This window comes from Mobula hypostoma, chromosome 21, assembly GCF_963921235.1.
Source record: "Mobula hypostoma chromosome 21, sMobHyp1.1, whole genome shotgun sequence".
Lineage (NCBI taxonomy): Eukaryota > Metazoa > Chordata > Chondrichthyes > Myliobatiformes > Myliobatidae > Mobula > Mobula hypostoma.
In genome coordinates this window covers 14,666,062-14,690,445 of record NC_086117.1, presented here as the reverse complement: position 1 = coordinate 14,690,445, position 24,384 = coordinate 14,666,062, and the positions used below count along the sequence as shown (strand labels likewise).

Here is a 24,384-nt window from a genome sequence, read left to right as displayed (position 1 = left end):
GGTAAGTTCACAGCACTTAAGAGACGTGGAAGGGTCATAGAATACAACAGCAAAGAAACAGGCCCTTTGGTCCATTTAGTCTGTACTGAAATATTAATCTGACTTGTCCATCGACATGCACCCAGACCACAGCCCTCTCATCCATGTACCTATCCAAATTTCTCTTAAATGTTTGAAATCAAACCCGCATCAACAACTTACCTTATAAAAATAAATATTGCCTTCCGATAATTTGTTCCATACATAACGTGTGAGTTTCCCAAGAAAGGTTTGATCGCATCGATTAGACCAGGATGCATTTTATCCATTTCATCAAAGATAAACACTGATCTGCTGCAGTCGCTCAGGTTACCGGCGATCCAAGTCTTCAGCTGCTCCTGAGAGTGTAAAATGAAGCAAACGTTTACAATACTGCATCGGCCAGTGAGCAGTAACTAGGGCAAGGAAACATGACCCCCTGTAATCAGATGAATATACAGGAAACCAAGTCATTTCTCTCACATCAAGCCAGTCTAACAGACAGAAACTACACTGAATTCTCCCAAACTTCAGAGGGAAAAAAAACGTTAATGTAATAGGTGAAGGATAGGCAGATGTAAAATATGTACATAAAATCCATTAAAAAAAGATTAGCTTCATTTGTCACAAGTAGAGTACAGTGCAAAAGTCTTAAGCTCGGGTGCCTAAGGCTTTTGCACAGTACTGTATTTGTCAACGTGGAGCGGAGAGTGAGTTTGTAAATCGGGCGGGAGCAAAGGATGTTTGGAATGGCGAGGGGGGAGCACCACGGGAGGGGTGTGGGACAGGTGGCAGAGAAGGAATGCTGGGGGCGGGGGTGGCACAGGTGCAGACATGTCCAGCCCTGAGACACCAGGCAAGGTCATTTCATTGCAAGCAACTGGTTTATTAATTGTTACAGAGCATCTCTGGTGCTCCCGCACATTCCCCTCTCCCTTCCCCTTTTCCCAAACATGATTCCCCTCTCTTTGCCCCCTTCCCACTCTCAGTCCACAACAGAGACCCATATCAGAATCAGGTTTATCATCACTCACATGTCAAGAAATTTGTTTTTATATATATTATACACACACACAGATATATATATCCTGTACAGTGAAATGTATAGTAAAATACAACGTCTTTGTGTCAAATCAATTCAGCATGCCTCTGGGACCAACACAGCATGCCCATTACTTACTAACCCTAACCTGTATGTCTTTGGAATTTGGGAGGAAACTGGAGCACCTGGAGGAAACCCACGCAGTCACAAGGAGAACGTACAAACTCCTTACAGACAAGCAACAGGAATCAAACACTCTCACGGCCGTCACTGTAAAGGGGTGCGCTAACTGTACGCTATCATGCTGCCCTCATTTACTTATTACAGTACGGTGATTGTTCTGGATTATTCGGGAGCTATGGAATTATGTGAATATTGCAGATATTAATTCAAATAAGAACCAGTCTTCAATTCTTACTGTAAATTGCAATCCAATAACCAGTCTGAAGTTAAAAGGAGGCTTGTAAACAAACAGCAATATCTACAGTACACAGACTGCTGGCCCACAGCAAGGGTTTGGCCGCTAGTAGGGTTTGCAAAGTGAAGTGACCATGAGATGTTCTTGCATCAGCCAAACCTAAGACAATGGGGTTAGCTGAATTGGCCTGCGTCAAACCCGGCAACTACGGGCCAAGTTACTTTGCACCCTTCTTCCAGGCGTCAAGGAGGTCAGCCAGACCAGACAAAATTTTGTCATCTAACTTATCAAAGGTGGTCATAAGGTTGTTTACTCCAGCAATAACTGGGATATTTGTATACTCAGAGAAGCCCTCACAACATTAATCTTGCACATGTGATTCTCTGTCCTCAGAAGCTTTCTGACAATCTGTGTGAATTATTTTGTCCCAACTGTAGTGTATTATTACTGAAATATTAAAGGAGGGGAGGAGAAGATGGCGGCACATCGCAGCGTGCGCGGCCGCTCCAGAATGATATTGGTATTTGTTAAGTAGGTACCGTGCACAATCCTGATTTGATGGAGACAGACCTGAGAAGCACGGAGGAACATCTGGTGAAACTTCTGAAATGACCGCTTCGCTGCCACTGCTACGGTGCGATCGAGAATCTCCAGAGGGGAAGGCCCCAAATCCTCGGCTTTGCCTATTGCTTGGCGGCCAGGGTCGGGGTCAAAGTGCTCGGCAGAGATGGTGCTTGGTGCTTGGTGTCAGAGGGCTGGTCGGAGGCTCAAAGTTTTCGGACGGACTCAAGAGGCAGCTGTAGTTGGGTACTTCCAGGGTGCTGCATTGGCAAGTTTGCGGTGCTGGAAGTTCATGGCAGGGAGCATTTTTCTTCCTTCTACCGTCTGTGTGCGATAATGGGACTTTCGAGAGACTCTGATACTTTTACCGTGCCCATGGTCTGTTCTTTATCAAATTACAGTATTGCTTTGCACTGTTGTAACTATACGTTATAATTATGTGGTTTTTGTCAGTTTTTCAGTCTTGGTTTGTCTTGTGTTTCTGTGATATCATACTGGAGGAACATAGTATCATTTCTTAATGTATGCATTACTAAATGACAATAAAACAGAACTGCGTGTCCTCATAATCTCATCTAATCTAAAATATTTGAGTAAAATGTACTATACTAGAAAAGAATTATTGGTCAGACATAAAATATTGAAGTAAACAATGTCATTGTAACTAAGGAAATTCTATTGAATCACTGACTGTTACCTTTGATTTTAAGGGTACAAGACTATGATGTACTGAGAGTTTGGGAGGGTCTCCAGGAGCGAGTCTGCTTGCTGCGATGAATAAAAACTTTTATATCCCACCAGCTTCTCCAGTGACTTAGTCACAGTCACAATGGCGACCCTAGCAGTCACCTATTCACCAGATTGTCATCAGGGAGACGCTACAAGTCCATTGCCACCAGGACTACACGTCATCTCCAAAGGTTCTTTCCTGTAGCCATCCAGCTTCTCAACAAAACTCACTGAGAAGGTACCTAATAAAGTGGCCACTGAGTGTACTTCAGGAGTGCTCGTGACGGTGTTAGTCTTTGTAAAAAGCCTGTTAGAAACACTTCAGGGGAGGCTCGATCGTGTTGTGTGAGCCTCCGAGACAACAGGGCAGTGCAGGACTGGGTAGCCAGCCAGGCAAATGTACTACTTTAACTCGTACAACATAACTTTCACTTCTGATGGTACAGAGTCCACTGCAGTACGAGAGCAGGGAACACAAAGGAATACTGCTGAAATAACATCAAAGATTACCAACCCAACAACCTAACTACTTTGGCCATAATGACCAGCCATAAGTGTATAATCAACCCTCACCTTGTACAAATGGAGCTGGCCAGCATGGGGAAAGTGTAAGGTGGGCACAAACTGGTGCACGTAGATACTTTTCATTCCTTTCCGGTACAAATTCCTCATCAACAACGAGGTGACGTAGCTTTTCCCAGTCCCCGACCAGCCATGGAATGACAACACAAGCGGCTTCAGTGGTGCCTGGTTTTCTGTAAACTTCTTAATGGCGCCAACAATCACCTCTCGGGCTACATGCTGCCCGTACACGTGACGGCACAGATCAAGTTCCAGACCTGGAGGGAAGAAGGGTTCACAAAGAATGTTAAATCGGGAGACTATATTTTATATATGCTCTGTGGCCACATTATTAGGCAAGCCTCTCACCTACTTGTCAATGCAAATATTTGATCAGCCAATCATATGGCAGCAACTCAACACACAAAAGCATGCAGACATGGTCAAGAATTTCAGTTGTTCATACGAAACAGAATGGGGAAGAAATGTGACCTGTGACTTTGACTACGGAATGATTCTTGGTGCCAGATGGGGTGGTTTGAGTATCTCAAAAACTCCAGATCTCTTGGGATTTTTATGCGCAACAGTCTCTAAGGTTTACAAAGAATGGTGCAAAAATACAAAAAAACATCCAGTGAGTAACAGTTCTGTGGGCTTAATGAGAGAGGTCAGAGGAAAATGGTCAGGCTGGTTCAAGCTGATAGGAAGGTGGCAGTAACTCAAATAACCATGTTACAACAGCAGTGTGCTGAAGAGCACAACATGTCAACCCTCAAAGAGGATGGTCTACAGCAGCAGCTGGTTCCATCCCTGTACCCAATAAAGCAGTTATTGAGTATACATTGTTAATCCATGTCACCATTAACAATTTAAAGATTAGCTTTATTTGTCACATGTACATCGAAACATACAGTGAAATGTGCTGCTCGTGTCAACGACCGACATAGTACAAGGACGTGCTGGGGGCAGCCCGTAAATGTCGCCTTGCTTCTGGCACCAACATAGCAAGCCCACAACTTACTAACCCTAACCCATACGTGTTTGGAATGTGGGAGGAAACCCATGGGGTCACGGGGGGAATTGAATCTCGCTATGCAAAGTGTTGGAGAAAATCAGCAGGTCAGGCAGCATCTATGGAAATGAATAAACATTTCAGGCCTAGACTCTTCTTCAGGTTTCAGGTCTCAGCCCAAAACTTCAACTATGTATTCATTTCCATGGATGCTACTGAGTTCCCCCATCATTTTGCGTGTATGTGTGCTACTTGGACTTCCAGCATCGGCAGACTTTGTGTCTGCAAACTGTTTCTATTTTCTCATTTTTACATCCACACAGATATGCTGCAGCATGTTGTAATAAGTGCTTTTCACAAAAATGTATCCCAGTACCCAAATATCAGCGGCTGAAGAATTTAGATACACAAAGCCATAAAAGGGATTTTGATCTAGCTTAGGCAGCTTACCTCGTGAGTAACTGCAGACTCTAGGTGTAATTCAGACCTTTGTTATAATCAGCTTCAATGGCCTTGAGATTGGGGGACAAGGTTCATTGTTCCTAATCACTGTGCAGTGAGTTGTGCCGGAAATGCATCGTGTAAAGGTCTGTGGCTGTTAACGTGACACTTCACCGTGCCAGCTGCAAGATCAGGGTTCAATTCCGGCCACTGTTTACGAGGAGTTTTTACGTTCTCCCCTGGACTGTATGGATCTAACCCTCCTAGAGCTCACGTTTCCTCCCACACTCCAAAGGCATACGACTTAGGGTTAGTAGGCTGTGGGCATGCTACATTGGCACTGGAAGCCTGGCGACACTTGCGGGCTGCCTCCAGCACAATCCTCGCACTGTGTTGGTTGTTGATGTAAATGACACATTTCACTGTGTGTTTCAGTGTACATGTGATGAACAAACCTAAACCTCCTTAAAAGCAAATGGTTTGGCCACTTGTGCACACACCAAAGAACGCACATTGACTACAATACTTCCTGATTTCCTTTGGTTGAAACCACATCCCATCAACATGTCAGGGGACTTGAAGCATTTTTGACCCCATGTTCAGAAAATGAGTGAAATGTTCTACTGTTCTGAGGGACAGAAGCTATGGATCGAACCCAGCCTGGACTTTCCCCAAGGGAGAGAAGCCATGGATCTAACCGAGCCTGCACTCTCTCTGAGAGAGAAAATCCATGGATCTAACAGCCTGGACTTTCCCCAAGGGAGAGAATCCAAGGATCTAACCGAGCCTGCACTCTCTCTGAGGGAGAGAATCCATGGATCGAACACAGCCTGCACTCTGTCTGAGAGAGAGAAGCCATAGATCTAACCCAGACCGGACTCTCCCTGAGGGACAGAAGCCAGGGATCTAACCCAGCCTGGACTCTCCCTGAGAGAGAAAAGCCATGGGTCTAACCCAGACTGCACTCTCTCTGCGAGAGAGAAACCATGGATCGAACCCAGACTGGACTCTCTCTGAGAGAGAGAAGCCAGGAATCTAACCCAGACTGGACTCTCCTGGAAGGAGAGAAGCCATGCATCTAACCCAGCATGGACTCTCCCTGAGGGAGAGAAGTCATGGATCTGACCCAGTCTGGATTATACACGAGTGCACTCCCACTCCTCGTGAGCAGATTTTAAAGTGCCACCAAACAGATCTTGCAAATACATCATTCATAAGCAATTGATCCAATTGACAAATATGGGGAGCAATAGAATAAGACTTTGAAATTTCTGTCAACGCACTCAAAATGCTGGAGGAGCTCAGCAGGTCAGGAATTACAGCATCTACAGCGGGGAATTAGCAGTCAATGTTTCAGACCAAGAGCCCAAAATGTCAACTGCTTATTCCCCTCCGTTGATGCATCCTGACTTGCCGAACTCCTCCAACATTTTGTGTGTGTTGCTCAAGATTTCCAGCATCTGCAGAACCTCCTGTGTGTCTGAAATTTCTGCACAGTTGCTCCCTCTGCACTAATATTTGGGACTAGTCTCCAGTCTGGCAGAGTGGCCGTGCAGGAAGCTATTTTGCAACCAGCACCATCCCGTCCATCAGTCTCCCTGGTGTTCTTGTGCCTTGAGAAGCAAGGGTGCATTGAACATAAGAACATAAAAAATAGGAGCAGGAGTCGGCCATCTGGCCCATTGAGCCTGCTCCCCCATACAATAAGATCATGGCTGATCTGACCATGGACCCATCACTACCTGCCTTTTGCACATAACTCTTAATTCCCCTACTAAGCAAAAATCTATCCAATCTTGTCGTAAATATATCTACTGAGGTAGCCTCCGCCGCTTCACAGGGTCCGAATCAGACTCTCAGTCCGACGGAGGCCAGAGGCCTGAGAAGTCTCGGGGTTAGAAGACGGTGTAAGGAACGGGGCTTGTTTTGCTGTCATTTTGTTGCTTGTTGTGTTCTGGTTTGTGTTGGTCCTCGAAGCATCGTAGGCACGCCATACTGGCACTGGTATGTGCGGTGACACTTTGAGCTGTCCCAGCACAGCATCAGGCTGTGTTGGCTGTCAACACAAATGACACAATTCACTGTATGTTTCGATGTACACGTGATAAGCGAATGGATCTTGAAAAGTATTGAAATATTGAAATGGTTGTCTGAAGAACATGGATTCTTGGCCATGATTTCAGAAGCGTTCACAGCTTTTAGACAAATATGCTAATTATCTTGACTACAGAGGAGATTTACCTGGCGCTGCCTGGATTAGAGAGCGTGCTTTATGAGGATAGGTTGAGTGAGATAGGGCTTTTCTTTGAGTGAAGGAGGGAGGCAATTTGACAGAGGTATACAAAATGATAAGAGGCATAGGTCACATAGATTGCCAGACATCTTCTCCCAGGTCAGAGAAGATGGCGGTGCGCAGCCGTTCTGAATGATATCGATATGTGTAACTAGGGGTGCTGTGCACAATCTGGATTTGATGGAGACAGCCCTGAGAAGTGCAGAAGAACATCTGGAGTAACTTCTGAAATGCCTGCTTCACTGCTGTTGCTACTGTGCGATCGAGAATCTCCGGAGACGAAGGTCCCAAATCCTCGGCTTTCCGTATCGCCTGTTGCCGGGGCCGGGGTCGAAGCGCTGGGCAGAGATGGTGCTCGGTGTCAGAGAGCTGGTCGAAGGCTCGGAGTTTTTCGGACGGACTTGGAGTTGGACTGTGCTCGGATGCTTCCGGGATGCTGCATCGGCGAGTTGGCGGCGCTGGAGGTTTACCATCTGCGTGAGATGATGGGACTTTTGAGAGACTTTGAGACTTTTACGGTGCCATGGTCTGTTCTTATCAAATTATGGTATTGCTTTGCACTGTTCTAACTATATGTCATAACTACGTGGTTTCTGTTAGTTTTTAAGTCGCTTTGTCATGTGTTTTCATGATATCATTCTGGAAAAACATTTTATCATTTCTTAATGCATGCATTACTAAATGACAATAAAAGGGGACTGCGTGTCCTCATAATCATAAATGGCTAATACGATGGGGCATAATTTTAAGGTGATTGGAGGAAAGTATGGGGGGGGGGAATGTCAGAGGTAAGTTTTATAGACAGAGTTGTGAGTGTGTGGAAGATGCTGCCAAGGGTGGTGGAAGAAGCAGACACATTAGGGGCATTTAAAAGACTCTTAGATTGGTACATAGATGATAAAAAAAATGGAGGGCTATGTAGTAGAGAAAGGTTAGATTGATCTTAGGTCATAATAATACCATGGGCCAAAGGACCTGTACTGTGCTGTAATGTTCTAACTTCACCATTTCCTAGCCACCCACATCAGAATATCTACCCTATTCATTTCGCACCCCCAGCATCAAGCAGACACACTGCAGACTACAGAGTCCCAACAACATTTCGCTGGGGCCCCACACAACAGTTACCCATTTTCAAGGCTGGCCTGTTCTACGACGTCTGCAACAGAAGGACACTGTGATAAGATGCTTAGGAGAACCTTATGAAAAAGCAGGTAGTAAATTCAGTGCAGCAAATTACCATCCCATTCGTGTTCCCTCAATCAGTAAAAGTGAGTAACGGCCACTCATCAATCTCTCTTACAGTCTCCAGAATTTTCTCTGGCTTTGATTCAGAAGCAGATGAATTCTACAACAGAGGAAAACGGCTCTTAAAGATCACTACACCAAGGAACTGTATCAATACCAAGGTCATTTAGAGACAAAGGACAGAGCTCCCAAAATCTGAAGGGAAATCTTGTGGATGACATATACCAGTCACTGGATCCAATTCATCGCTACAAGATTTCTTCAAGAAAGAGTTCTAAGCCAGTTCATTAATTATTACAAAGTCATGAAAATTTGTCATACTTAAATTCTGGTTCATAAACAAACTAAGCAGATTCTGCTAACTATTCCTGACCCTAAACAGCACCACTGAACTTCTTACTAGTAACATTAGAGATTTGGATTTATTTATCACGTACATCAAAACATACGGTGAAACGTGTCATTTTCATTAACAATCAACACACCCAAGGATGTGCTGGGGGCAGCCTGCAATAGTTGCCTCATATTCCAGCACCAAAATAGCATCCCCACGTTATCAGAGTTAGGCATTGACCAGCAGTTTAAATGGAACCACTGCATCAACCTGGCCCTTTAAAATTAAATCATTAATGTCGGCTCAAACCAGGGATGAGAGGAAATAGCAACAAGGACCCTCAAAACTCCCAGCAACATTCAGAATCAGTCTGCTGGGCGGGTAGCCCTTCCACTACCATTCTACTCTGTGGCTGTACACTATCAACAGAACAGAGGAGATCTGAGATCAGATGCAGATTCATTTACTTATCACCTGTGTATCAAAGCATAGAGTGAAATGCCTCGTTTGCGTTAATAACCGACACAACTTAAGGATGCGCTGGGGGCAGCCCGCACACATCACCACACATTCAACACCGCATGTTCCACAAAATAACACAAGCAGCAACAACAAAACTAAGCAAGACAGCAATGGTAAAATAAGCCCCTTCCCCATCCCTCCCATCAACCTATCATCTCACACACCCAAACACCTAATTTTTCCCAAAGATAGTGGAAAGCCTTTGGGGAAATCCAGAGACAGGTGATTTTACTGATGAACAATCACCCTTCAAACTGTTCTTTCTTTCTTTTTAAATCTTTTTATTGAATTAGTACACAAAAGGTAAACCATATAGGCACTAATACACTGTTGCAATATAACTTTACAAGAGATATTAATACACAAAAAGTTAGTATAAACAGTGCAGTTTAGATACAAATTAACAAGGTAATATAATAGCATACTAATTTTCATACATGTCAATAAGGAAAAGAAAAAAAAACCCAAAGAAAAACCCCCCCAAAAAACCCACCATGCAACTAATCTAAAAAGCAAAGCAAAGCAATGGGCAAACTAGGTATCAAATAGAGTTAAACAACTTAAAACAATCACGTCCTCAAACCCGCCCTCCATTAAAAACAGTTAAAAAGCAAGAAGGGAATGTAAATATAGACAGAGAGAGAAAAAAAGTTACATTAAATGAAAATGTTGAATAAAAGATCTCCAGCTCTGTTCAAATTTAAACAAAGAATCACAGAGATTACTTCTAATTTTCTCCAAATTTAAACATAGTATCGTCTGGGAAACCAAAAGAACGTAGTTGGAGCATTGTTCCAAACTGTTCTTATGGTCATATTATTGATAGAGCAGACCCAACTTTCTACCAAATAAATCCTCCACCCCAAAAAATCCTCCTTGCTATCTTCAGAAGTTTTCTGATGACTCTGCCATAGTTGGATGCATCAGCAAGGGAGATGAGGCTGAGTACAGGGCTACGGTAGGAAACTTCGTTACATGGTGTGAGCAGGATTATCTGCAGCTTAATGTGAAAGAGACTAAGGAGCTGGTGGTAGACCTGAGGAGGGCTAAGGCACCGGTGACCCCTGTTTCCATCCAGGGGGTCAGTGTGGACATGGTGGAGGATTACAAATGCCTGGGGATACGAATTGACAATAAACTGTACTGATCAATGAACACTGAGGCTGTCTACAAGAAGGGTCAGAGCCGTCTCTATTTCCTGAGGAGACTGAGGTCCTTTAACATCTGCCGGACGATGCTGAGGATGTTCTACGAGTCTGTGGTGGCCAGTGCTATCATGTTTGCTGTTGTGTGCTGGGGCAGCAGGCTGAGGGTAGCAGACACCAACAGAATCAACAAACTCATTCGTAAGGCCAGTGATGTTGTGGGAATGGAACTGGACTCTCTCACAGTGGTGTCTGAAAAGAGGATGCTGTCCAAGTTGCATGCCATCTTGGACAATGTCTCCCATCCACTACATAATGTACTGGTTGGGCACAGGAGTACATTCAGCCAGAGACTCATTCCTCCGAGATGCAGCACAGAGCGTCATAGGAAGTCATTCCTGCCTGTGGCCATCAAACTTTACAACTTCTGCCTTGGAGGGTCAGACACCCTGAGCCAATAGGCTGGTCCTGGACTTACTTCCTGGCATAATTTACATATTATTATATAATTATTTCTGGTTTTATATTGCTATATTTATACTCTGTTCTTGGTTGGTGCAACTGTAACGAAACCAAATTTCCCTCGGGATCAATAAAGTATGACTATGACTATGAAAAAAAACGATAGCCTTGAGAGTGGTATAAGTACTTATCCGCACCAAAGGAAGAATAAACTGCCTCATTACGATTCATTTTAAAAACAGTCCTAAAATTATTAGATGTTCATATAAAGTAAAAGCAACGGCTGAAGAAGCAAAATATTTACATTTCACGTTTCCTTCCTGCTGTCAAGAGGATAACGGTGGCCGACCGTCTCGGTCATAAATCCTTTTGGTTTAAAGACTACTTACTATCCAGCTTAGCCTGGAAGGCGCAGGCGCAGGAGTCCGAGACTTTACAGTACATCGATCGGAAAGGGAAGGTCACCTCCCAGCACAGAACACCGGGAACGAAGGGACAACAAAAGAACCAAAGCCCCAACTTCCATCTCCTCAGCTCCATAGCTTGACAAGTTTGCTTCGCGCCGCCTAATACGCGTGCGCAGTCGCGGGGCCGGTCGCTCTCTATGACGTCACAGCCGAACAGCAACGCAAGGACAACAATGCGGAAGTCGGTTTGTTGTCACTGAGGGGGCTCGTTCGCCCTTAGTCTTTCTATCCCGCACAACAACAAAAAGACGAGCAATCGACCTGCTAGCAACCATTTCGTCTAGAATTTACACTTAGAATTTATATGCAGTTGAATGGTGACTTTTGACCAACGTATTGGGCAACAGCCTGCAAGGAAGGCAAAGGTTAACTGAAAGAAGTCGTCCCCGGTTAAGTGAAGGAATAGCCGGATTTTGAAACTCCACAGCCCTATCACTTTTACTTGAAATGGTGGTAGATCATTCTGGAGCCACCGTGAGGAGGAGGTTTCAAGAACATCCCCAATTTAGTAACATGACTTGAGAAACTGAGTTACAGAGAAAGGTTGAATAGGTTAGGACTTTATTCCCTGGAGCGTAGAAGAATGAGGGGCGATTTGATAGAGGTATATAAAATTATGATGGGTGTAGATAGAGTGAATGCAAGCAGGCTTTTTCCACTGAGGCTGGGGGAGAGAAAAGGGCATGGGTTAAGGGTGAAGGGGGAAAAGTTTAAAGGGAACATGGGGGGGGCTTCTTCACACAGCGAGTGGTGGGAGTGTGGAATGAGATGCCAGATGAAGTGGTAAATGCGGGCTCACTTTTAACATTTCAGAAAAACTTGGACAGGTTCATGGATGAGAGGTGTATGGAAGGATATGGCCAGGTGCAGGTCAGGGACTAGGCAGAAAAATGGTTCGGCACAGCCAAGAAGGGCCAAAAGGCCTGTTTCTGTACTGTAATGTTCTATGGTTCTATGTGGCTGAGGCAGCAGTTCCCCAAATTATCTTTTAAGTTCCCAGACCATATCCCCAGTGCCCTTTTTAGACATTACATAAAAGCTACAAAGAATATTGATTTACAATGCACAGTTAAAGAAAATAGGAACTGCAAATTCAAAGCCGTGACAAATAATTGTAAAAAATATTCAAATCTATTTAACACTACAGATAAAATTATTTCTTTAATTACAGTGAAACATTTTCATAAATTTCAGAGTGTGCATTAGTAGTTCAACTATTCATATACACTTTTTTAGTGAGCGTCTATCAGAAGTTATGGGGGTAGTTCTAGTGCTCGCTTCTTTCTGGCTGATCTGTCTTAGATTTAGCTTTGGGAGTACGGGGGGGGCGGTGGGAGGGGCTTCACTTTTTAGTTTTTTTTCTTCTTGGGCTACTTACATTACCGAAGTATTGGTCGCGTTCTCCTTCCCGTTATCTCTTGTTTGTTCTGTTCTCTTTCCGGGTTCGTGGGTCGATCCTATTGTCAATCCTTTTTTTTGCCGGTTGACTTTAGGGTTTATGGAGTCTACTATTAATTTTGTCTCTTGGAATACTAACGGTCTTAATCATCCAATAAAAAGGAAAAAAGTTTTTAAAGTATTCCAGAGACTTAAAGCACATGTTTTATTCTTACAAGAGACCCATGTGTGGAGGGGGTACATTTATTTTAAATTCTGGAAGGATCAACACTTCCATTCGTATTCTAATACTAAGATTCGAGGAGTTTCTATTTTTATAGATCCCTCAATCACTTTTGTACAACACAATATTATTTCTGATCCAAATGGTAGATTTCTATTGGTTAGTGGTCTACTCTTTAATAAAAAGGTAGTTTTGGTTAACATCTATGCTCCTAACATGGACTGTCCGGAATTTTATAAATCATTATTTAATCTGTTCCCGAATTTGAATGAGTTTTCACTAATCTGGGGCCGGGATCTTAATACTTGTTTATCCCCAGCTTTGGACCGTTCGGCTCCTTTACGGACCTTACCCAATAAATCTGCAACCTTGATTAACTCATTCCTTTCAGATTCCGGGTTGACGGATATTTGGCATTTTTTGCATCCTCAGGAAAAAGATTTTTCTTTTTTTTCACATGTTCACCGTTCCTATTCAAGAATTGATTCTTTTTTTATTGACTCAGGTCTTATTTCTTCAGTGGTTAAATGTGAATATGACTCTATAACCATTTCGGATCATGCTTCACTTAACCTTTCTATTAAAATGCTGACCAATACACAAAATAATAGACAATGGCATTTTAATTCGCCGTTGCTTCAGGACTTGGATTTTGTTAACGTTATGAATGAACAGATTGATCTCTTTTTTACAATCAACTATACAGAAGGTATTTCTATGAACATCCTTTGGGATACTTTTAAAGCTTATATTCATGGTCAGATCATCTCGTACTCTGCTGCTTTGAGGAAGAGGTTGAAGCAGGAGGAGCTGTTTATTGTGGACAAGATTAAGGAAATTGATAAGAAATATGCTACAGCTCCCTCTGAGAAGTTGTATAAACAAAGAACTGAACTTCAAATGGAACACAGTTTATTACTTTCGTCCTCGATTGCAAATCAATTAATGAAAACAAGAAGTGAATTTTATGTACATAGTGACAAAGTTGATAAACTGTTGGCTAATCAGTTGAAGACTAACTATACTAAATTTCAAATTAATCAGATTTATAATCAAAAAGATCAACTGATATTTGATCAAGCTGAGATTAATCAATCCTTTTTTGATTTTTATTCCTCCTTATATCAATCAGAGTCTCCACGAGACTCTAAATATATGTATGACTTTTTAGATAACCTAGATTTCCCTAAGATTTCACAGGATATATCTTCTATGCTAGACACTTCCTTTACCACTGATGAGATTAAGAATGTTATTTTCTCTATGAACCCTGGGAAAGCTCCTGGCCCTGATGGGTTTACCGCAGAATTTTATAAATTTTTTGCATCCTCATTAATCCCTTGGTTATTTAGGATTCTGGAGGCCTCATTAAAACTTGGTAAACTTCTCGAATCCTTCTATCGAGCATCGATCTCTTTAATATTAAAGAAGGATAAAGATCCTGCTCAATGTGCATCTTATAGACCAATATTTTATTAAATGTTGACTCTAAAATTTTTTCTAAATTATTAGCAAACAGATTAGAAAAAGCACTTCCTTATATTATTTCGGAAGACCAAACGGGTTTAAAGGTCGTTACTCTTTTTATAATTTTCACACACCGTTAAACATTGTTTATACCCCCTCACAAAACGATCCTGAGTGCATTATTTCCTTAGATGCTGAAAAAGCCTTTGACAGAGTCGAATGGCCTTACTTACTTAAGGTGCTTGAAATGTTTAATTTCAGCCTGAAATTTATATCCTGGATCAAATTGTTATATCATTCTCCTATGGCCTCAGTCCGTACTAACTCTTTAAGCTCACCTTTTTTCCCTTTTTCTCGAGGAACTAGACAAGGCTGTCCTCTTAGTCCTTTATTATTTGATATTGCATTAGAACCTCTTGCAATTGCTATTCGAGAATCTCCAAATATTATTGGGATAACTCGGGGCTTAAAGTCCCATAAAGTATCACTCTATGCTGATGACTTACTTTTATATATTTCTAATCCTCAAAAATCTATCCCCGCTGCTTTAGATTTATTAGCACAATTTAGTCTTTTTTCCGGTTATAAGTTAAATCTCAGTAAGAGTGAACTTTTCCCGATTAATTAGCAACTTCCCTTGTATCAGAACCTTCCGTTTAAATTGGTTAATAATCATTTTTCATATCTTGGGATTAAAATTACCTGTAAACATAAAGATTTATTTAAGACTAATTTCCTACCCTTAATTGATCATATTACTCAACTTTCATTTAAATCGTCTCCATTTTATTTAACTTTGATTGGTTGTATTAATGCTGTTAAGATGTTTATTCTGCCAAAATTTTTATATGTATTTCAGGCACTACTAATTTTTGTTCCAAAATCCTTTTTTGACAAAGTTGACTCTAAAATTTCTTCATTTATTTGGCAAAATAAAAATCCGAGACTGGGTAAAATACATCTACAGAAAGCTAAGAGAGATGGAGGTTTGGCATTACCTAACTTTAGATTCTATTATTGGGCAATTAATATTCGACACATGAAATTTTGGTTACTTGATCAAGATACACTATCCATTCCTAAATGGGTAGTATTGGAATTACAATCTGCTCAAGGTTATGCATTTGGCTCCATTTTAGGTTCTTCTCTTCCTTTTGATTTGAAACGCCACAAACAGGTTTGTAACCCGATAGTTAAATATACCTTACGTATTTGGTTTCAATTCCGAAAATTTTTCGATCTTAATCAATTTGGGCTTGCGATTCCTATTTTAGGCAACATATTCTTTCCCCCCTCTTCCATGGATCGTGCTTTTCAAATTTGGAAGACTAATGGTATTTCACGGTTTTTGGATTTATTTTTAGATGGATCCCTTATGTCTTTTGAACAATTATCTAACAAATATAACTTACCAAGAATACATTTTTTTAGATATCTCCAAGTTAGAAATTTCCTAAGTACTATACTATCCTCCTTTCCGACGCTACCTCCTACATATATTTTAGATACTATAATTAACCTTAATCCATGTCAGAAAGGTGTAACGGCTATTATTTATAATACTATTATGAAACTTAGGAAAGCTCCATTCGATAAGATTAGGTCAGATTGGGAAAAGGAATTGGGCTTTATTATTTTGGCGGATGACTGGGTGCATATTTTACAACTAGTCAATACTTCCTCTATCTGTTCTAAACACGCCCTAATTCAATTTAAAGTTGTCCATAGAGCACATATGTCCGAAGATAAATTAGCTCGTTTTTATTCTCATATTAACCCTCTTTGTGACAGATGTCATGGGGAGATAGCCTCCTTAACTCATATGTTTTGGTCCTGTCCTACTCTGGAAACTTTTTGGAAAGACATTTTTAATATTATTTCAAAGGTATTGAATATAGATACCTCTCCCCATCCTATTACTGCTATCTTTGGATTACCTAAAATTTCCCGTAATCTTTCTCCTTTAGCCCGTAGAATGATTGCATTTCTTACTTTATTGGCGAAAAGATGTATTTTACAACATTGGAAGGAGACTAATCCTCCAACTACGTTCTTTTGGTTTTCCCAGACGATACTATGTTTAAATTTGGAAAAAATTAGAAGTAATCTTTATGATTCTTCAGCTAAATTTGAACAGACCTGGAGATCTTTTATTCAACATTTTCATTTAATGTAACTTTTTCTCTCTCTCTGTCCATATTTACATTCCCTTCTTGCTTTTTAACTGTTTTTAATGGAGGTCGGGTTTGAGGACATGATTGTTTTAAGTTGTTTAACTCTACTTGATACCTAGTTAGCCCATTGCTTTGCTTTGCTTTTTAGATTAGTTGCACGGTGGTTTTTTTTTGGGGGGGCGGGTTTCGGGTTTTTTTTCTTTTCCTTACTGATATGTATGAAAGTTAGTATACTATTATATTACCTTGTTATTTTATATCTAAACTGCACAGTTTGTACTAACTTTTTTTGTGTATTAATATCTCTTGTAAAGTTATATTGCAACAGTGTATTAGTGCCTATATGGTTTACCTTTTGTGTACTAATTCAATAAAAAGATTTAAAAAGAAAGAAAACTAGTTTAACTACTCACTATTCCGTTGCTTTTTCACCTTTCAATGAGATGGGTGGGCTTGGTGTAGTGATATCACCTTCTCAACATCAGAAAGAGTCTCAGATCCCACATTCAGCAATTTGCAGTCTGTTTTATTGCTTTGAAAGAAGTTGAGTGACCGCATTGAACTGCACTCCACTAAATATGATATTGGAAAGGCAATAAAGAACATCTTGACCTTTTTCCACAGTGCAGGCTAGAGTTCAGAGATTTCTTTCTGCAGCCAAAAATCTTGCTGTTATTTTTTGAGTTTCAGCTTCAGCTCAGTCATTTTTGCAATGACACCAGTTCTTCCTCGACCCTTCCTGTTAATTCCTCATTACAAGTGCTCAGGAATGGGTTCAGTTTAATATCAGAGAATGTATATGGTATACAGCCTGAAGTCCTTAGCCTTCGCAAACATCCACGAAACAGAGGGAAAAAAATCCCAAAGAACGAATGTTCGAAAAATGTTAGAATTCCAAAGCTCCCTCCCTCTCCCACGCACGCAGCAGCAGAAAAAGCATCAACGCTCCTCCCTCCCCCCACTGGCTCCAGCGAAAGCATCAGCGCCCCCCCCACCCACCTTGCAAGCAATAGCAAGCCCCCAGACACCATGATCTAGAGTCCATCAAAAACTATTGTCTACCCCTACACTTTGACGTCTCAGACAGACTCTCTCTCACACTTTAGAGACGGAGAGAGATATATCACTCCAGCCTCAGCCAGAGGGGAGGCCAACAGCTCCGCAGGTTGTCCTAACTCGAGAATCAGCAGAGTCCCGCTCACCATTGAGAGAGGGAAATGACTCGAGCGCAGACGCCTCTGACAGTTGCGGCTGCTGTCTTGATGTTTCAACCTCCCACGATGCTTCAGTCAGCAACATTACCGAGGAATCAGGTTGCTCACGGGCCTGAATGCTGCAGGCACATGTCTTCCAAGTCACTCCTGGATTTCATTACCTAATCTGGAATTTGGATCGAGGGAAGATCCTGGAATCTCTCTAACATGTCTTTTCGCAACTCACCAAGATGGGCACCGTATGCTTGAAGATTATCATCTGATACTCTTTCTTTCTCTTCCAACTCAGAAATTGGGAACGGTCGCGATGGCCAATAGGGTTATCCTGGACAAAAATGCAGAGACGACTTATTTGACTTTGATAAGAATCACATCATTTCCTTGTAATTGAAGACTGACTTCATTAAACTTCACAAATAATTCTAACAAATAAGCAATGTCATGCCCAATATTCTTGAGTTGATTACTAAATGAAACACTTGAGTTGTCAAAGAATTTTATTACAGTTTCAACAGCATATGAAAGCATCTCAGGCAGTTTCCTTTTGAGAGTCACCTGACTTCTGTGTGCAACAGCAAATGTTCAAACTGTTTATAATTCTCAATACAAAGCTCTCGAAATAGTCGAGAACTGAGAGTATGGGGCTTGATTTTATTTACCATTGTGATAACAGCATTTAATGATCTGTGCAGGCGATCAGTTTTTGTGACAAGGTTGGCTGGGATGGTAAACATGTTAGGTACAGTTTTTTTTCAAAAAAGTAATAACCCCGTGATGGCATCTTGCCATTGATGATGCCCCATCTGCTGGTCAAGCAAGAATGTTGGTGAGCGGAATGTCCTTCTCTTTGAAAAATGGCACAACAACCCAAAGTATTGACTCCTCTTTTGTATCTGTTTTGAGTGCCCTTGAAAATAACAACTCTTGAATGAATGCTTTTGATTTTCATGAAGTGAACATTACCAAGAAGCAATGATTTGTTGCCAGGAAAAGTTGAATCATCCAACCACAGAGCAAATTCTGTTGTCTTAACTATATTGCACAATTTGTCTTCCACATTCTCGGAAATTTAATCTATTCACCTTTGAACAGAGTTCCTGCTGAACAGAATTACTAATTATTTGGACTGGTGACTAATGCAAAACTGTGCTCAAAACCTCCCTTACTACCGGCAGAATCAGCTCTTCCCCAATTGTGTGGGGCTTTCCAGATTTAGCCATGAAGCACGCAAACCATCACTGTTTTGTTATGAAGTGCTGGCAAGCATGCTTTGAAGTGTTTTCTATTTCTGAAAGTTTTCAGAAAGTTACTGAAAATAACCCAAGTTCTTGTTTGCTTTATCAGAGTGTATTCTCTTCAAATGTTCAAGAAGGCTGGACGGTTTCCTTGCCTCAATTGAAAAAAAAACATTTTCACACAACAGACACTGGCTGCTGTTGGTTGCTTGGTGCTGGTATAAATCCATATTTCAAACACTCCACAGTATACTGTCTGCACTTCTTTTTCATTTGGTCTGCTCTGTCATTTTTGTTATAGATTAACGACCACGGTCAGTCACCTAGTATCATGGCCCAGTCTGTGAAGTCCATATTCCGGCTCACGGTCCAGTCCATCGACCCTTGCTCCAGGTTTTCCTGTCTACCCCATTTCTGTTCCTGTTGAGCACTAATTGAGGCAGCTGATTCTCGTTGGGGCTGGCTGCATAAATACCTCCAGAGACAAGGGCGTGGCTGCTGGATTGTTCTTGTCCTTACTTCTTGTATCCCTTCCCCTGCCTTCTGTTTCCTTGCCTGAAGCCCTGCCTTGTCTTGCTGGTAACTCTCGCCTCGCCTGAAGTTCTTGTCTCACCTTGCATTGCCTGAGGCCTTGCCGGTAATTCTTGCCTCGTCTCGCCTGCAGTCTTGTCCTGGAGCCCCCCTGTACCTAGCTCCCTTCCTGTCCCTTGCCTCCGCCGGGTAAGTCAGGTCATCTTGCCGTTACCCTGTGGTTGGTTCTGTCCCTTCCTGTCCCTTGCCTCCGCCGGGTAAGTCAGGCCGTCTTGCTGTTACCCTACGGTTGGTTCTATTCCTTCCTGTCTCTTGCCTCCGTTGGGTAAGCCAGGCCGTATTGCCGTTACCTACGGTTGGTTCTGTCCCTTCCTGTCCCTTGCCTCCGTCAGGTGGAGAACTGCACCCTGCCCAGGTGATCCGCGCCCTGCCCAGGAGGAGCTTCAAGACCCCAAGCCTCTAGCCAAGCCTCGCCTCAAGACTGGTCTCCAGCCTTGCCTCAAATCTCTGGTTTCCAGCCTCCCCTCAATTCTGAAAACTCCAGCCTCGTCCTGCCTGCCAGCCTAGTCACGTCCTTGCCTAGTTCTGGGGTCCGAGCCAGAGGCAAGACCCAGGTTCTGGGTCCTTGTCCAGTCTCTGGCTCAGAGTCCAAGCCCAGGCTCCTAGCTCTCTTGTCCAGTCCTGTTCCGGGTTCCCGGTTTTCGTGTCCATGTCCTAGCCCTCACCCTGTATCATAGTCCTGTCCCTAGTACTTCAGTGTCTGTGTCTTGCACTTGGGTCTGTTCCCAGCCACCTCCTTATGACACCTAGTAAGTCCAACCTCAAGCGCTGCGATCAATAAAAGGGAAAATTGTGACTTCATAATGATGACATCCATCTGTCTCAAAGGACATTGGAGAGTGCACTATGGGCCAGTCCATTGTAGAGTTGCAATGCCTGCTATGGCTGTACAGTCCAATTTTGGAGCGACAGGTCTTGCTGTAGTTTCTGCAAGTGAACGCTGTGCCAGGCTTTGGAGGTGCTGATGTCAATCCTTCCCTCAGCCATCTCTCTCTTTGCTTCCCGCTGCTCTCCTCTCTTCTGCTCGCTCCTCTTCAAGCTTGCCTCCAGCTGCTGCGGTTGGCTATCACGACTCCCCAGGTTGTTGGGTCAACATCCACCAGCTTTCTTGTTGCACTTACGGACGTCTTTTATAACGCAAGGCTGGTCTTCCAGTGGGTCTGGCCCCAGTGGTGGGCTCTCCATGCAGTACGCCTTTGGGGAATCCGGCCGTCCTTCAGGCGGCTGACATGACCAAGCCACTGTAAGCAACGCTGAGTGAGGAGGCCGAACATGCTTGCAATGCCTGCTTGTTCTAGAACGTTCTTGCTTGGGACGTGATCCTGCCATGTGATGCCCAAGATGCGTCAGAGGCAGCAGAGGTGGAATGCGCTCAGGTAGCGCTCTCGGTGAGAGTAGGTCGTCCATGATTCGCTGCTGTACAGGAGAATGCTGAGCACATAGGCCTGGTAGACCTTCATCTTGGTGTTCTTGGTCAGCATGGAGTACTCCCAGACTCTTATTGCCAGGTGAGACATCATTGTTGCTGTTCCGGCAACCCGCTTATTAGGTTCGACTTCGAGGGAGAGGTTGCTTGAGATGGTGGAGCCGAGGTAGGGAAACTCATCCACCACGTCGAGGGTGTAGTCACCTGTGCAGACTTTTGATGTGTTGTTGACATCTTGACACATGATGTTTGTCTCATTGAGGCTTGTAATCAAGCAAGTGCGAAGCAGTTGATAAGACTCTGGAGGGCTTCCTCTAAGTGTGATGTCAGGGTGGCATCGTCTGCAAACAGCAACTCCATTATTAATACCAGCCACACCTTGGTCTTTGCTCTTGGACGTGCAAGGTTGAACAGCCTGCTGTCACTTCTCGTGTGAAGGTATACACCATGCTCCAAAGAACTGAAGACATGGGACAGCAGAAGGGCGAAGAAGATGCCGAAGAGTGTAGAAGCCAGTCAGCAGCCAGGCTTCACGTCGCTCTTGATTGGCAAGGGATTTGAGGATGAGCCATCAAGCTGGACAGTGCCTTGCTTGTCTTCCTGGAATGATATGATCCTCCTGGGGAGCTTGTGGGGATATCCAATCGTTTGGAGCAGTGTGAGGAGGTTGTTTCTGCTGACCAGGTGGAAGGCCTTTGTCAGGTCGATGTGGGCAATGTACGGCGGTTGTCTCTCCTCTCGGAGCCGGCGTAGTGGGAAGATCATGTCAATTGTCGACCGTCCCACTTGCAGCCCGCACTGTGATTCTGGATATACGCGAGCAGCCAGTGCTTGTAACCTGTTGGGTGCCTCGTGAGCAGAAACCTTGCCAGTGACGCTGAGAAGTGAGCTGCGTGGTAGATTTTGCAGTCACCACGGTTGCCTTTCTTCTTGTAGAGGGTGAAGATGTTGGAGTTGTGCATGTCCTGAGGCACTGGCACTTCCCCCCAACACCGACAGAGACGATCAGGTAGGATGCCATCTCTTCTCGGAGCCTTACCACTTACTAGGCAATCGATTGCCTTGTTGTTGAGTTCATCAACAGGTCAAGTTCTTCCATGACAGGCAGTCTCATAATGCCCTTGAGAAGGCATCCGCGATGAGGTTCCCTCTTGAGTCCAGGGGAATGTCGATTGCTCAGACAGGGGCTCAGCCTCCGGATGGCAGTGTCAGTGAGGAAAGCAGCGAGCTTCCCGCTGCAAATTCAACGCCATGCTGCCGCAGTTCCTCTGGCTTCTTCCCCTGCCAGAGGAAGGTGTAGCCCTGTTCCCTGAGGCTGCTGTCTGAGGGGACCCGCTCTCCTGCACCGTAGCAACGCCGCTGTTCAGCTTCTGGAGGCTGGCGGTCTTCCTGTTGTCATCGACGTGTCGTAGGTGATTGGAGAGGCCAGGACACATGCTCGTGATGTTCCAGCTCAACAATCATAGGATTGGAAATTTCATTTCTCTTCTTGGTTGTTCTTTGACTCTTCTATCTTGTTATTTCATGCTCATTATTTATTGCTATTTATTTATATCTGCGTTTGCTCAGTTTGCTTGCAGCTTACAGTTACTGTTCTATAGATTTGCTAAGCATGCTTGCAGAATAAAAATCTCAGGGTTGTATGTGGTGACAATGTATGTACTCCGGTAATAAATTTTACTTTGAACTTTGAACTATGCCTGGTGCGATGTTTGCAGTCTGCTTGTCAAGTTGATCCTCTGAGCTCCAAGCACCCATTGAAGCAGGCAGGCTGTGGCGGGTCAGCACCTTATTAGCCAAGGGCTGCCCAGCTTGTGGTGGGCGGTTGCTGACCAGTGGGACATGAAGATCCCCTCCACCGCCGAAGACAGCCCATAGTGACCTACGCTGATCAGTGAGGGCTTATCGCTTGTAACTGCTGCCTTCTTGTTGGCGCTGCCGCTGTGAACAGTAGCCCTGGAGTGACCTCTCCAGGCCACAAGCCTGGGTGGATAGTATGGAGATCCTGGGATGCCCAGTCGTCAAGATCCTCTGCTCGGACTCACCGGTGTAGTCGAAAAGAAAGCAAAGCAATACATTTTGACCATAAGATCATAAGACATAGGAGGAGAATTTGGCCATTCAGCCCATCAAGTCTGCTCCACCATTCCATCACTGCTGATCCTGGACCCCACTCAACCCCACACACCTGCCTTCTCGCCGTAACCTTTGATGCCCTGACCGATCAGGAAACAATCAACTTCCACCTTAAATATACCCACGGCCTTGACTTCCACTGCAGTCTGTGGCAAAACGTTCCACAGATTCACTACTCTCTGGCTAAAAACATTCCTCCTTACCTCTGTTCTAAAAGGTCACCCCTCAATTTTGAGGCTGTGCCTTCTAGTTCTGGATACCCCCACTATAGGAAACATCCTCTCCACATCCACCCTATCTTGTCCTTTCAGGAGGTTTCAATGAGATCCTCCCGCATTCTTCTAAATTCTGGTGAGTACAGGTCCAAAGCTGCCAAACACTCCCCATATGTTAACCCCTTCATTCCCAGAATCATCCTTGTGAAATTCACCTGGACTCTCTCCAATGACAACACAACCTTTCTGAGATATTGGGCCCAAAGCTGTTGACAATACTCCAAGTGCCACCTGACTGGTGTCTTATAAAGGTTCAGCATTATCTCCTTGCTTTTATATGTTATTCCCCTTGAAATAAATACCAACATTGCACTTGCTTTCTTTACCATAGACACAACCAATAAGTTAACCTTTTGGGAGTCTTGCATGAGGACTCCTAAGTCCCTCTGCACCCCGGATGTTTGAACCTTCTCCCCATTTAGATACGTAAACACGAGGAAATCTGCAGATGCTGGAATTTCAAGCAACACACGTAAAAGTTGCTGGTGAACGCAGCAGGCCAGGCAGCATCTCTAGGAAGAGGTACAGTCGACATTTCGGGCCGAGACCCTTCGTCAGGACTAACTGAAGGAAGAGCTAGTAAGAGATTTGAAAGTGGGAGGGGAATGGGGAGATCCGAAATGATGGGAGAAGACAGGAGGGGGAGGGATGGAGCCAAGAGCTGGACAGTTGATTGGCAGAAGGGATATGAGAGGATCATGGGACAGGAGGCCGAGGGAGAAAGAAAAGGGGGGGGGGAGCCATGTTCTTCCTGCATCTAGAGGTAGGAGCAGAATTAGGCCATTTGGCCCATCGAGTCTGCTCCACCATTTCAACATGGCTGATATATTTACCTCTCAGACCCAATCTCCTGCCTTCTCCCCATATCCCTTCAGCTGCCAAATCATCCTATTCTTAACCTCACTGGTGCGTGGTAGGCAGCAATCCAGAGATTTACTACCCAGGAGGTTCCACTCTTCAGCCTTCTACCTCGCTCCCTAAAATCTCTCTTC

General features: G+C 43.6%; 1 protein-coding gene across 1 annotated transcript in view; it reads right to left on the bottom strand.

The window, feature by feature from the left end:
- LOC134360078 (torsin-1A-like) overlaps positions 1 to 20,884 on the bottom strand; it is a 29,839-nt gene extending 8,955 nt beyond the window's left edge. The window contains exons 1-4 of the mRNA XM_063074159.1: positions 20,677 to 20,884; positions 11,176 to 11,388; positions 3,342 to 3,607; positions 202 to 377 (exon numbers count right to left, since the gene is read on the bottom strand). Of these exons, the coding sequence (XP_062930229.1) occupies positions 202 to 377; positions 3,342 to 3,607; positions 11,176 to 11,388; positions 20,677 to 20,884 (863 nt within the window). The remainder of the gene's footprint in view (positions 1 to 201; positions 378 to 3,341; positions 3,608 to 11,175; positions 11,389 to 20,676) is intronic.
- Positions 20,885 to 24,384: the final 3,500 nt, after the last annotated feature.